At 42.1% G+C, this 15315-nt stretch overlaps 1 protein-coding gene across 7 annotated transcripts in view; it reads left to right on the top strand.

Annotated features, from left to right (window-relative positions):
- CCDC158 (coiled-coil domain containing 158) overlaps positions 1–15047 on the top strand; it is a 282324-nt gene extending 267277 nt beyond the window's left edge. For 3 of the 7 annotated variants that reach the window (XM_063919686.1, XM_063919681.1, XM_063919697.1), the window contains 6 exons: positions 360–499; positions 734–790; positions 3465–3532; positions 5659–5838; positions 6557–6658; positions 14865–15047. In XM_063919686.1, coding sequence (XP_063775756.1) covers positions 360–499; positions 734–790; positions 3465–3532; positions 5659–5838; positions 6557–6658; positions 14865–14893 — 576 coding nt within the window. In that variant the 3' untranslated portion in view covers positions 14894–15047. Of the gene's footprint in view, positions 1–359; positions 500–733; positions 791–3464; positions 3533–5658; positions 5839–6556; positions 6659–7300; positions 7481–14864 lie in introns of those variants that run through there. The other 4 variants (XM_063919702.1, XM_063919695.1, XM_063919699.1 and 1 more) reach the window with 4 other exon arrangements.
- Positions 15048–15315: the final 268 nt, after the last annotated feature.

A 15315-nucleotide genomic window follows, 5' to 3' on the forward strand; every position in this document is an offset into this window, starting at 1 on the left:
GGCTAAACCTGACTAAAGTCATGGGACGCAAAAAGTTCAGTTTGTGCATCCAAACGGGTCACTTTTTTCACATTTCGGCTTGCCAGCCCTGGGGGTGGTGAGCTGAAATGCTGATATTGCGCCCGTCTGCAGCAACATTTCAATAGCTGCCGGCGGGTGCGATCGCGGGCGGGAGGGGGCGGCAAAAATTTTATTCTGCCCATAGTGTCTATCTACCTGTTATCCGGATACCTCCCTATAGCAGGGAATCTCACTCCTGACAGGTCTCATACTCTGTCTTAGCATTTGGTGCATTTCATTTTGAATCTGTGTTACTGCTTCTGAAACTCACTAATTCACCTGATGCTTTAATGTTTCAGCCATCTGTTAAGGATAACATAGCAAAGCCAACTGAGGATGTCATACATCTTTCAGACAGTTTATCATCATTGCCTTGTAAAGAAGAGGCAGCTGTGAAACTAAGAAAGTGCATTGACCAGACCTCAGGCCATATATCCAAGTAAGAATAAATTACTTTAAAGATGTAATAGAATCCCTACGTATATGTATTGCTTGAAGCTATTTCCGGCACCTCTGTGCATCTTGCACTGCTGAGGGTATAACTGATGTGTAAGCACAGCTAATGTATGCTATTCTACAATTAACCTCTGTCTGCACTTGTGTTTTGTGTGGATGGACAGCATATATTAATGATAAAAACACACAAAATCATTTTTTATTATTTTTTTCACAGCGAAACATTTACAAAAGACCTAACTGATTCTAGTTCAAGGACGGATAGTTTTAGTAGGTGAGTTATACAATGTTTATTTCAAAGTGATATTTTTTGTTTCAAACGCTGGGGCAGATGTATTAAGCCTGGAGAAGTGATAAAGCAGTGATAAGTGCAAGGTGATAACGCACCAGCCAATCAGCTCCAATATGTAAATTGACAGTTAGGAGCTGATTGCTGGTGCATTATCACCTTGCACTTATCACTGCTTTATCACTTCTCCAGGTTTAATACATCTGCCCTGTGCCTAATTGAGACTAGTACGTATCGCCCAATGGTTTATGCGTCGCCCCCATTTTGTAGGCGTGCTGAGCCCAGGACGCAGACTTCCTGGACCCGGCTGACCGCTTCCAACCACTGACGTCTGAGTAAGCCTCGATGGTCACGATGGTGATCCGATGATTTGTCTTTGGTCACAGCAGTCTGACAGCAAATACTAGCAGGAGGCGTCTCTTTCATAGAGATGCTTTTTGCGGCATTTGCATTTTATTTGTATTGTATTGTACAGCTGCTTCCCTTTATCTGTGCAGTACTGTGCAAATCAGATTCAGATCTACTGATCGCCTCCAAAGAATTCATTGAAATACTACTCTAAATAAATATCATTAAATATTCTAATTATTTACTCCTCCAAATAATTGGGGAACTTACAAAGCGGCTATACTGTATCACTGAATTGTCATTGCTCCATAGTTATTTTCTAGAATGCACACAACACTGCTGTGTGCATGTAATAAATTACATAAAACCGTTCCTATACATACTTGCCCATTTTACTAAATGAGTATTATGTAAAACAAATAAACTCATACACAATATCAATTAATGATATTTTATTGAACAAAGCATTCCTTAAAACTTTACTTAAATTTACAAAATAAAAATATATATACGGTATATATTTTTAATAATCTCTCATATCCAAATTTTTTTTTTTTTTTTTTAAACTGTAAAAAACATTCCAACCCTCATACTAAAGGGGTGTACACACAGGGAGAGATCTGTGCTGAGCGATCTGTCACAGACCGCTAAGTACACATCTCTCCCCCTGCTCAGCACACAGTGCAATGTGTGCTGAGCGAGGGGTCCGCTCATTTCTCCCATCGGGTGAAATGAGCAATGTGCTAGATTGTACCTGCATGCAGGCCAATCTAGCTCCGGCGATAGCGCCTGAGGCCACGCATCGCTATTGCTGTGGGCCATACACACGAAAGATCTGTGCTTAAAATCTGAGCAATCTAGTCAGATTGCTTAGATTTTAAGAACAGATCTCTCTGAGTGTACCCCCCTTTACACTGACTTCCCTTCGCTGGCAGTTTTCCCTTACTGGCCCCAAAAAAGAGTCACAAGGCCGTCAGGCATGATTAGTGGTGGTAAGATTTAAAAAGAAGAGGGGCATCAGCCCTGCGCTGACCAGTTTTCATTGTAGCATAGAAACACCACATTGATTGGGCCTGATTCTGAGGTGGGACTAAAGCAAAATAAAACAATTCAGGTTCATTTTAGTGGCACACGCCGAAAAGTACCGATGTTCGTTACTGTGCACATGCGCTTGTCCTGTACTGCGCATGTGCAGTACGGAATCAGACTGTCGTTATCGTGTAATGGGGGCGGGGACGAGGCGGCGTCAGTCTCCATTTCCCAAAATAGAGGCGTGTCGCCACCTTTGTGGGGGAGAGACCGGGCCAGGCTTTATGTCAGATGACTGATATTTTCTGGCATCTTTGCTGCATCTGCAACGTCAGCCTGCACGACCTCATGGGGAACAGAGATGCTTCCAAGTAAGCAGTAGCGATGGTAACTCCAACCACATCTCAATGAGGTCCCCTGTCAAAAGCCATGTTGCCCTGCCAGTGGGACATATGTAAAATGTGCACAGTTACCTGCTCTTTTTTTTTTTTTTTTTTTTTGCTTTATTCTAACCTCTGAATCGGGTCCATTGTCTTTTATAGTAGAAGCAAGCCCAATGTGTCTAGTAGTAGGAGAGCACACTGCACATTCTTTATTCATATATTTATTTTGTAGACAATGCACAAGACATTGGGACTGGTTTATTATAAGTGGCAAGTGTATTGAAAATATTCTTCTCCACAAAAAATGTGTCATTTTTTTCTTCCATTTTTGGATCCAAAACAAAACTGACATTTCTTGACCGAGGTTCTGATTCAGAGGTGGGTGCAATGAGTGTATTTGCTCAAATATTCTAACGTCTGTAGAAAAAAGACGCCTTCTGCATGCAGCTCTGATCCGAGTGCTGTGTCTGAAGACTCGGCATTAGATCAGCATTGCAGCCCTGGGCCATCTGAGTGAGCCTCAGGTTTATCAGACTGGCTGCCCGAACTCCTCTGCCGGGACCAGGAAATCTTTTGTAGAATGGTGCCCATTGCTTCTACTGCTCGGCTCCTAAACACTGCAGCATGTCATCCATGCTGCAACTAAGGACGGGACTGCGAGCCACCACACAGAACAGGTCCTGCATGTGTGCAGACCCACAAACATAGGAGAGGTACGTAATCCAATGGGTTTACCGTACGCACATCTCTGAATTAATGAAGTTAATTAATAGTTTATCGGAATTTCCTTTTGAAAGCTCTACAGTAATTACCGTAAACATCCCAACAGTACTGAAAATTATTGTCTAATTTGCCTGACTTATTAAACTATTGGCTGATATTATTTGTCCTGCTTTCAGGGAGCCAGTAACTTTGTACACGGCTGATCTTGAAGATCAAGAGCATCTTCTATCAATTATTAACACTGGTGAGTTTAGAAATAGGTATACAGTATATACAGGTGTGGCATCTGTTACTCAGGGATCTGTCACCCAAAAGTCCTAGAAACCAGAAAGGAATGAAAATAAAAAATAGTTTCCATTCTATGATGTCCGTTAATGAGGGATAAGCCAGGGACATTGGGCCTCATTCAGATGTGGTTGGAGGTGCACCCTGATGTGCAACTTACCGATGTTCGTACGTAACGGATCCTGCGACACAAGATGTCAGTGATTGAGGGCGGTGAGGGGGCAGCGATAGGCTCAGTTTGTGAAACTGGAGGCATGTCACTGCCGTTTAGGGGGAGGAAAGAGGCACAGAGATTTCCTGGCCTTTGCGATGTACAGCTTGTATGTCTCCAAGGGTGCCGCAAACCACCCGATGCAGTTCGGATCAGAAATGCAGCAGGAGGCGTGATGCCTCCTGCAGCATTACCATATTAGTGCGATTACTGCTGCTTCTATGTAAGGGTGCTCCAACCACTTCTGAATCAGGCTTATTGTGAGGAAAGAGGAGTATTTTTCAAATGTAACTTAGTATCTTTAAGACATGGGCCTTTATGTGCAAAGTGGCTGCTTTCATAAGCTGTAAAGCTTGCTGAGTTATACACTGACTGTGACTGGCGCTTTAAATTTTCACCTCCAACCAGCCAAGAAGCAGTGGCTTACAAAAGCTGCCGCCTCGTAAATAAATTCCATGCTATCCCAAACTACAGAAAACACCTTTATCCAGAACACTCTTGGTCCCAAGTATTCCAGATCATAGGTCCTATTCATTTGCTAAAAAACACAACTTCCACAGTGGCTCTGTGACTTCTCATTTTCAGAGAAACAGTAAGTCTGGGTTATAGTGTCACCAATTAGTGGTAGACCAATATTAACTTTTTCACTTAGTTCGCATTCTAATACTTTTTCTATGAAACTTCAGTAGCGATTAACCTTTGCCTTAATGCTAACACTTTGGCATAAACACTCAACATACACAGAACACTTGCTTTTGTATTCCTGGCAAGGTAGAGGCTGGTGTTTAAAATTAGCACATCATTGCATGGGACATCAGCAGCTGCCTAGTCGTATGTAATGCTAATTATGCTGTGTGTGCTGATCATAAATTATCAAGGTATGAAATTAAATAATGACCATACAAAAAAATAAATAAATACATATATAACAAAATGAACTCGACACTCAGAAATAAAGCATTTGCATCTGCTGGGTGCCTTCCAAACGAAATTCAGATAGATGTATTGGTGAAGGCGGTACTCACTATGTATGTGTGTGTGTGTGTGTGTGTGTGTGTGTGTGTGTGTGTGTGTGTGTGTGTGTGTGTGTGTGTGTGTGTGTGTGTGTATATATATATATATATATGTAATTGGCATTTAGCTTCTATTTTGATTAGTTTTTGTCATTTCAAGATACTCTCAGTGCTACATGTGTCTGCTCCGTAAATCTACATTATCCAACAATGTTTCTGTATCTGGAGAAAAAGAGAGACCCGTAGATCCCTATTGGAAACATACACAGTTATTTCAGCTTCTTAAAGACGTAATCCATTTTAATGTCTGTTCTAAATTCCCTCATGCCACAATAATAGTATTTTGGTCTTGAACCACATAATTTGTCCTATATACTAGGGTCCTTGTGATCGCATAGGGGTGGGGCATCTCGTTTCTGTCCATAGTAGGGAAGATTCAATACAACAACTAAGACTTAGATATAGTCACTTGAGTATAAAGGAAACCAAAACACTAATTCAGTATTGGAAAGGGGTGGAAGACAGAAATTAGATTTGCTGGAGAAGTATTTTAAGAAATCGGATCTTGGGTGCTGTAAGCAAGGTGTATGCAGCGAATAGAAGCAACACATGGCTCATTGCAGCACACATGAGGGTATGGCTTGCCACATAACCTGCAACATTTGATGAAAGTGTGGGTGAGCTAGGAAGAGCAGAGAAGAACTTGAGCTGTGAGATATTGAATGGGTACAGAGATTTGTTTGTGGAAGGATCATGGTGCAAAGTGTGACGATTACTGATGTCTTTCCTCAATATACAGTAGATAAATGTGGAAAACACATCTATGTTTCTATTCTCATTTAAAACATTTTTCCTTTTAAGAGAATTCCTACCTGGTGGAACCCTGTTACACATCCTCTCCAAAGAAACGCATCAGAAACCAAGAAATTAGACCTAGATCTCCAGTGCACTCCTTGCTGACAGCTCCAGCTTGTGGCATTGACATCCACAGCAACATGGAAAGCCCTAATAACGTACATCCTGCTGGTAACTTTGCGCTTGGTAATATTGTTCATCATTTCTACTTTTACCCTCTAGGCCAGTGTTCCCCAAACTCCAGTCCTCAGGGACCCCTAACAGTGCATGTGTTACAGATCTCCTGTCAGCCAGTATTGAGTACACCTGTGCATCTGCTAGGAGATGTGGAAAACATGCCCTGTCAGGGGTCCCTGTGTACGGTAGTTGGGAAGCACTGCTCTAGGTCAAGCTTTCTAACCAACAAATATGTACAAGTCTTTTAAATGACTGCATTAAATGCATAGGTACATGGTATTAATACTGTGGTGGTGCAGTTCTTATTTTTAATCTGTTTTGCAGCCCTGACTACCAAAACACAGGGTTTATGTTTGGCATTGAGGAGAAGTTAGCTATATTTTGTATTGGATATTTCCAGTGTCAAAAGAAAAAAAACCATAGTCCTTATCAAAGTGCACCTTCTGATAAAGATTTTTTTATTGTAGTGCGGTTTGTTATACATACAAAGATAATGAATCACTTATCTGTTAGTCTTTGCTGTTCTTTAGTATCAGCTGACCACTGAATATGGGCAACACCCAGCTGGTTAGTAGGCACTGAGTGACTGTATGTCGGATGTGAGCTTCTAATGACAGTTTTCCATTTTCTTACAATGAAATGTACAAATTGTCATGTACTGTACGTGCAGTTATATGGTAAGAGGGGTATTCTATGTCAATACCATGTCATTTTTCTTCTCCTGTAGATGAACAGTATGATGACCTCAACACCAGCGCTTGTCAAGGTCTCCAATATAGATTGGAAAGCCTGCAAAGTCTTGCCAATGATTTACAAGTGAAGAATAAAGGTATGTAAACTTACACATAAGAAAATGCAGTGTGCATTAGTATAGTGTATAAAGTAACAAATGGTTTGCAGTACTAAAACGCAGGATGAAAGGACACAATCTTAACCCCTTCAGTGGTGGGTTTTATTAAAAAAATATACACCTCCCATGGTGTGTTTTTAAATTAAGGGAGTGCAGGGGAGCAGTGCTGGGGGGCGATCGCCTGCGGGTGAACACCCGCGGGCATCGCCAGCGTCCATTCCAATCAGCACAAACCATTAGTTTTGTATAAAAAAGAATACACACCTCCCATGGTGTTTTTACATTCAGGGAGTGCAGGGGTTAAATGCCGGGGGTGCAGAGGGGCAATTCCAAACGGGAACACCCGCAGCGGCGCAGGCATCGCCAGCGTCATCGCTAATAACGCTGGCACTGACAGTGCTAACTACTCCGGGCGATTTCCAGGCATATAACTGAAGGGGTTAACGGGTGCCCATTCCTATATTTTGAATTTGCTATTATGCTAACCTAATGTGTATGTTAGGGAGGAATCTAAAAAATATTTTAGTTCTATACCTCTTCCTAGTTCCTATGATGGTACTGCTATGTCCACTTACAGATCTCATTTAGCAGGCTTCCATTCTTTTGCTTTTTCTCCCTTAGAGTCCCTTTTAGGATAATGCACTTGGACAGAGCTGGCTCCTGGCCTACTAACACCCTGAGCGAGAAAATTTGAAGCGCCAAACCCCAAAATCAATGCACGTGTGGTCTCGCAATTTTATATTAAGATATCAAACTATAAATATATAATCTCATCCCTCTCTACACACACGCACACACACAATTAGCAGCCTTGCACGCAATGCCCAGAGTAGTGCTTCTTACACATAATGGGGGTAATTCCAAGTTGATCGCAGCAGGAATTTTTTTTAGCAGTTGGGCAAAACCATGTGTACTGCAGGGGGAGCAGATATAACATTTGCAGAGAGAGTTAGATTTGGGTGGGTTATTTTGTTTCTATGCAGGGTAAATACTGGCTGCTTTATTTTTACACTGCAATTTAGATTGCAGATTGAACACACCACACCCAAATCTATCTCTCTCTGCACATGTTATATCTGCCTCCCCTGCAGTGCACATGGTTTTGCCCAATTGCTAACAAACTTGAAGCTGCGATCAACTCAGAATTACCCCCAATGTCCCCAGTATAGTGTCAGATACACATAACGTTCCAGTATAGTGCCAGATGCTCATAATGTCCCCACTATAGTGTCAAAAACACATAACATTCCATGTTCCAGTATGGTGCCAGTTACACATAATGTCCCCAGTATAGTGTCAGATACACATAATGTCCCCAGAATAGTGCCAGTTACACATAATGTCCCCAGTATAGTGCCAGTTACACATAATGTCCCCAGTTTAGTGGCAGTTACACATACTGTCCCTATAGTGCCAGATACACTTATTTATACTTATGTCAGTGTTATTTACCCTGTACTTGTTCTATATTGTCTTCAACTGTAAGTCACACTTGTCCCATTTTAATTTTTAATTTATGTACTCTGTAATTGGGTGCTGCGGATCCCTTCTGGCACGATATAAATAAAGGATAATAATACACATACTGCCCCCAGTAATGCCAGATACACATACTGCCTCCAGTAATGCCAGATACACACACTGCTTGCAGTAGTGCCAGATACACATACCGCTACCTGGCTCTGCTGCTGTCCAAGGGGAGAAGAGCGAGCGACTCTCCTGCCCCTCAATCCGGTCTCCAGTCTTCAAGTTCAGCGGCGGCCATCTCAAATATGGCGCCGGTTCCTGAGCCAATCAAAGCTCACGGTCCGTCAGCAAATCAGGATTCGCCGCTGGCAGAGCTGGCCCTAGCTATAGGCAAATGCCTAGGGGCATGCTAGGACCGGCTCAGCTAGGGAGCATGCAGCCTCGGGACTGGGACGATAAAGCTTGCTGAGAGAGCAGAACACATTGCCATCCATTCATGCGCGGATGTCATTGCCGTGTTAGTAACAGTCAGTAGACTCGGGGATTCAGAAGTGCACCTTCCCTCTGCTGTCCGCACATTGAGATTGTGTCGCTCTGCCATCTTCCTCCCTTGCGCTGCCTGGAAATCACTGACTACCGGAACAGGAAGTGCATCCTTCACTGTGGATCGCGCTGCTGGCTCTGGCAGCACTATCAGCAATGGTGACCGTCTTCACCGTTCACCCTTCCAGGCAGCACATAATGAATGGCATAGGACAACAGAACTACAAGGTAGGATTGAAATAGTTTCACAACTTCATTACATATATTCTCTACGGTGGGACAGGTGGTATATAGTAAATATATAAATAAGGATAGCACAGCAAGCACAAGTTAAATGAATGTATTATACAGTATAAGGTGGGCAGTTGGCACAAGTTAAGTATATTATAAATTGGAGAACAGGAGGCACAAGTTAAATACAAAAGGGGGAACTGGTGGGACAGCATAAGTAAATATGTAAGGGGGCATGTGGCATAAATTAAAGCACACATCATATTATTAAGAAGAGATAGGGGCCATAAGTTAATTATATTAGATAAGGAGGGACAGGCAGCACTAATTAAATAAATATGTAAGGGGAGATTGGACACAAGTTAAATAAATGTATTATATACAGTAACTGGGGATTAGGAGCACAATTTAAATCTTAAATCTAATCTGGGGGAGCACAATTAAAGAATTAAGATAACTAAGGGGAGGACAGGTGGTACAGATGAAAGCACATATTAATTTACTATGTAAGGGAAGGGCACAATTTAAATAAATATATAAGTGGGGAAAGGACAGGAAGCATAAATTCAGTAAATATATTATACAAAGGGGGACAGTGGGCTCAGGTTAAATATATAAGGTGAGACAGTGAGCACAACTTAAATATATAAGGAAAGTCCAGGGGTACAACGGTGCTCTCTCTGACCCAGGGCTCTAAAATTTCTGGCTATGGTTCCTAATCGCAATCCTGGTGCCACTGACAGCCAAAGCGAGGGAGTGCAGCTTACAGACACATGGCTGGATTACTGCACCTAGAAATTGCCATTTAACTGCCAGACTCACAGCAACTATTTACAGGCCACGTTAGCTCTTTTCAAGAGATATGACCTCCCACTGTCACTTTCTGCCTCTCCCCCTCATCCACTTCCAATACGGTGCGGTGTAATGTGAATAAGGAGCAATACAGTGTGGTGTAATGTGAATAATGGAAACTGCTGTGTGGCGTAATATGATTAAGGGACACTATGTGTCATGCAATGTGAATTACAAACATTACTGTGTGAGGTAACATGAAAAAGGGAACAATGGTGCAAAAAAAATGGTGTTACTGTAACAAATACAAACGACGGCGCAAGGGAAATGCTGCCTATGGAAAACACTGACTCAATACTGGATTTCACCTATTATCCAACAACATGTACATGAAAAGAGGGGCGAGTCAGTTAAATCCTTTGGCGCATAGGAAAAGGGAACAAGGGAGACCTATGGAAACGATACAGATTGCTTCCCTAGATGTATTTCAACTAAGCTAGAAGGGAATGATCTGCGTACCCCCACTCACACTGTACGGGGGTGAGATGTATCCATAAAGGTATCTTTTTCAATCGTAAACCGATCGTAAAATATCCAGGCTTTATATCAAGCAGGCAATCAGAAATGTTGAAATCAAAAGACAGAGAGTCGTACCCCAACTCACATGAGAAGAAACTCGATGACTCCTATCAGGGTATCTTTAAGTGTTCAATGCAGGTCTTAATGTGACTTCTCAACAAAAGAAGGTCTCATAGGATTTGTAAAGATAAAACAAACAAACAATGTGTAGTATTTCAAATGACCCCACTTTTGTGTGCAATAACATAGAATGTGGGTAACCTACACCGTGGTCATGTAGTATGCTTATGTCATATTTGCTGGGTGCACTGTGCATCTACCCTTCACAATGGTGGAGGAATGAAGCCAAAACGTACCCCTGACTCACACAAGAAAAACTGGGGTGACTCCTATCAAGGTATCTTTAAAACACCAACCACCTCTGAGTGAAGGTGTGGACCAATTCTCATCTGGGTTTCTTTATAGCCTTGGTATCTTTCTCAATCGTTAAACAATTGGACTCAGGAAACTTTTCTTATTCCATACAATCCATAATACAGTTTATTGTTCCAAACAGAATTCCACCAAACAGATAAAACATGTGCAAAATCCGCAAAAATTTTTTAAAAATTTCTAAAAAAAATCCCGCAAGTCTTTCAATGGTTAATACCGGAAAGGTTTCAACCAAGTTAAAAAATCAAGCAAAAATCACAATAAATCCAAAATGAACTCCAATGTAGTCTATTAAAAAAGAAATTGATGGCTACTCACAGCGGTGAGTAGCCATCAATTTCTTTTTTAATAGACTACATTGGAGTTCATTTTGGATTTATTGTGATTTTTGCTTGATTTTTTAACTTGGTTGAAACCTTTCCGGTATTAACCATTGAAAGACTTGCGGGAATTTTTTTAGAAATTTTTTTTAAAAAAATTGCGGTTTTTGCACATGTTTTATCTGTTTGGTGGAATTCTGTTTGGAACAATAAACTGTATTATGGATTGTATGGAACTTGTGAGTTGGGGTACGCCAATCAGAGGTGGTTGGTGTTTTAAAGATACCTTGATAGGAGTCACCCCAGTTTTTCTTGTGTGAGTCAGGGGTACGTTTTGGCTTCATTCCTCCACCTTTGTGAAGGGTAGGTGCACAGTGCACCCAGCAAATATGACATAGGCATACTACATGACCACGGTGTAGGTTACCCACATTCTATGTTATTGCACACAAAAGTGGGGTCATTTGAAATACTACACATTGTTTGTTTGTTTTATCTTTACAAATCCTATGAGACCTTCTTTTGCTGAGAAGTCACATTAAGACCTGCATTGAACACTTAAAGATACCCTGATAGGAGTAATCGAGTTTCTTCTCATGTGAGTTGGGGTACGACTCTCTGTCTTTTGATTTCAACATTTCTGATTGCCTGCTTGATATAAAGCCTGGATATTTTACGATCGGTTTACGATTGAAAAAGATACCTTTATGGATACATCTCACCCCCGTACAGTGTGAGTGGGGGTACGCAGATCATTCCCTTCTAGCTTAGTTGAAATACATCTAGAGAAGCAATCTGTATCGTTTCCATAGGTCTCCCTTGTTCCCTTTTCCTATGCGCCAAAGGATTTAACATGAAAAAGGGACACTATCATGTGATGTATAGTGAATAAGACTGCACTGCTGTGTGGTGAACTTTGAATTGGGGTACTATTGTGTGGCCATGCTCCTTCCCAGCAAGACCACTCCCATTTTTTGGAGCGCGCTGTCCCTATTTCACATATGGCTCTGTGGATGAGAAGTTCTATGAGTGAGGGTTGATGGGTATTGCTGGCTGCTGCTGTGATGAGGGGAACTAGCACCGGAGCAAGGGGGCTCCAGCCAAAATCTTGCATAGGGCATCAAATTGGTTAGGACCGGCCCTGGCCACTGGCAGTCCGTGAGCTCTGATTGGGTGACGAACTGGCACCTGATTTGAGCTGTCTGATGGCCGCCCTTAGGAGTCCGGCTCCCTATGCGGCCCCTGCACCTGGACAGGGTGGAACGTACCTCGGGCCAGCCCTGCACCTGGACAGGGATTCTTACCCCACTGGCAGCCACACAATCCTTAAGAACAATAGTGCCACCCTGTACTTAAATTGAACAAGGTGTTCTTTTCCTCACTGTCTTTTCTCCGAATGTATCTATTTTGGCCGGAAAGTACAATTTCTATTTCATACGTGTACAGGAGTTTATGCCAAAACGTTTGTGGCTCATCTTAAGTATTCATTTGTATACCTCATATGTTGACTTCTGCAATAAAGGATTCTTCCTGACAATTAATTTTTATGGATGTGTTATATTATGCATACATACAGGAAGTCAACACCAGATTGTTTACATTCACAATGTTGACACGAACATAATGCTGACATTGTGAATGTCAACAAACGGCATGTCAACAGTGCGTTTAGGGTGGGTTATGCAGTTATGCCGATATGTTGTTTCCAGCCAAATTGGAGCGGCATATCGGGCAGTGTGTATGCCTGATTGCAATATCTTCTATCTGGCCATGCTGCACTGCCAATTGGAAGATATCGCATGCAAACCCCAGTGCGCTTAATGAAGGACGTTCATTAAATCGTTCTGGTGTGTATGGCCAACACGATATGTCGGCCATTATTCTGATGTGTACTCTGCCTTCATGTTCATTATGCATCTTGCTCTAAACCACTAATCCAGTGTGGGCTATAGCATTCTGCAGGTCCTTTGCAGTAATATAAGGGTTTTGCTTTCCCGCTTACTAGCAGTTTTATCTGATTATAGAGGGGGTAATTCAGAGTTGATCGCAGCAGCAAATTTGTTAGCAGTTGGGCAAACCCATGGGTACTGCAGGTGTGACAGATATAACGTGCAGAAAGAGTTAGATTTGGGTGGGTTATATTGTTTCTGTGCAGGGTAAATACTGGCTGCTTTATTTTTACACTGCAATTTAGATTGCAGATTGAACACACCCCACCCAAATCTAACTCTCTCTGCACATGTTATATCTGCCCCCCCTGCAGAGCACATGGTTTTGCCCAACTGCTAACAAATTTGCTGCTGCTATCAACTGTGAATTAGGCCCAGAGTCCCACTACTTTGTAGCACTCATTTGTCTTTACGTGCAAGTCCTCAGACATTGTAGTAACGAGGAATCCCCTAAAAGAGGACCCAAACTTGCACATACTGTATCATACCACTGCTTTATTTTTCTCAGTCTGTTAAATTCAACAACTAACAGTATTGTCTATTAACATGTAAGGGAATACATACATGTTACTGGCGGCCGGGATCCCGGCTGTCATGATCCCGACTGCAGGGCGAGCGCTAGAGAGCCCCTTGCATGCTCGCTGCGCTCGCCACGCTGCAGGCACGGTGGCTTGCTGCACTCATCACGTTATATTCTCCCATTGTAGATGTCGTGGACACCCATAGAGGGAGAAAAGCCAGTGGCACCGGTATTCTGCGGCATTTCACCGCCTGTCGGGATTCTGGCATTGGCATTGTGACCGTCGGGATCCCGCCAGGCGGTCTCGTGATTGCCTCCCACAGAAAGTATTGGTTTATTAGGAATGTCACAGCCAGAATCCCTCTAATACCCCTTTCACACAAGGTGCCAGGAATATGGCTGGTCTAGCATGCTGGCAAATTCCCAGGTCTCAGTCCCGACCCTGGTAATAAAAGTGTTGGGCACCTGGGACGTAGTGTGAATGGGGCATACATGTACTCTCTCCTGTCATTTCTGTAATCAGAATTACCCAACAAGTCTGACACTGGGCCTGATTCAGATGTGGACGGAGTACAGTCCTGCGCCACAAAGTACCGATGTTTAGTACTTTGCACTTGCACGAATGGGTCCTGTGACACAAGACACAAGTATGGCAACAGACTGTCAGTGATTGGGGGGCGTCCTTGGATGCAGTTTGGGTCAGTAATGCAGCGTGATGCCTCCTGCTGCATTACATATTAGTGCTACTGCTGCTACCTCTGTGGAAGAAACTCCAACCACACTACCCCATAAACCACACAATGGACATAGTCCTTCTAAAACACCGCATTGTGCTGAACCATGTTACTGATCAAGTATTAACATTACATCATGGAAATTGTGTTATATTTCACATCCTTTTAACAAATAACAATTGATTTTTTTTCTTATTATTTTTTACAGTCCATTCCTACGTCTATGCTTAAAAGTTTTTAAATTAAAAATAAAACCGTTGATATAAGCATTACATTAAGAGGAAAAGCAAAAACAATACCCTAATAGCTTTCCTTCTTTTCTTTTATTAGCAGGTGATTGTCTTACATACAAAAATCCAATAATCAGGTTTAAGTCACGTTTCCCAGAAACTGTATCTTTTGTAAGCCACAGTTGAAGCTTGCTTGGCGGCAAGTAGTAAGTCATTAAGTAAGTCCGCTAAGAAGCATTAAGTAGTAAGTCAATTAGACCTTTCATCTAATTAACTTATATGTAGGTAAGGATTTTATTTAGCATATGTAGCTATATAGCATTAAAAGGATATTGGGGGTTTTTTTTTGGGAAAATGTTTATATATGTTTATTAATTTTCTGTCTTAGAAATGTCATTAATGATTGGGAAAAGGTAACAACAAATCTACAAGTAAAAAAACAAAACAGAAAAAAAGACTGAAGTGAAGCAGGTGAAGGAATTGGACTGACTGAATTCTTCTGAGCAAACAGTGAATGTGAATATATATTTCTCTATCGTCCTAGTGGATGCTGGGGTTCCTGAAAGGACCATGGGGAATAGCGGCTCCGCAGGAGACAGGGCACAAAAAGTAAAGCTTTTTCCGATCAGGTGGTGTGCACTGGCTCCTCCCCCTATGACCCTCCTCCAGACTCCAGTTAGTTAGATTTTTGTGCCCGGCCGAGAAGGGTGCAATCTAGGTGGCTCTCCTAAAGAGCTGCTTAGAAAAAGTTTAGCTAGGTTTTTTATTTTACAGTGATTCCTGCTGGCAACAGGATCACTGCAGCGAGGGACTGAGGGGAGAAGGAGTCAACTCACCTG

Source organism: Pseudophryne corroboree, chromosome 1 (assembly GCF_028390025.1).
Source record: "Pseudophryne corroboree isolate aPseCor3 chromosome 1, aPseCor3.hap2, whole genome shotgun sequence".
NCBI lineage: Eukaryota > Metazoa > Chordata > Amphibia > Anura > Myobatrachidae > Pseudophryne > Pseudophryne corroboree.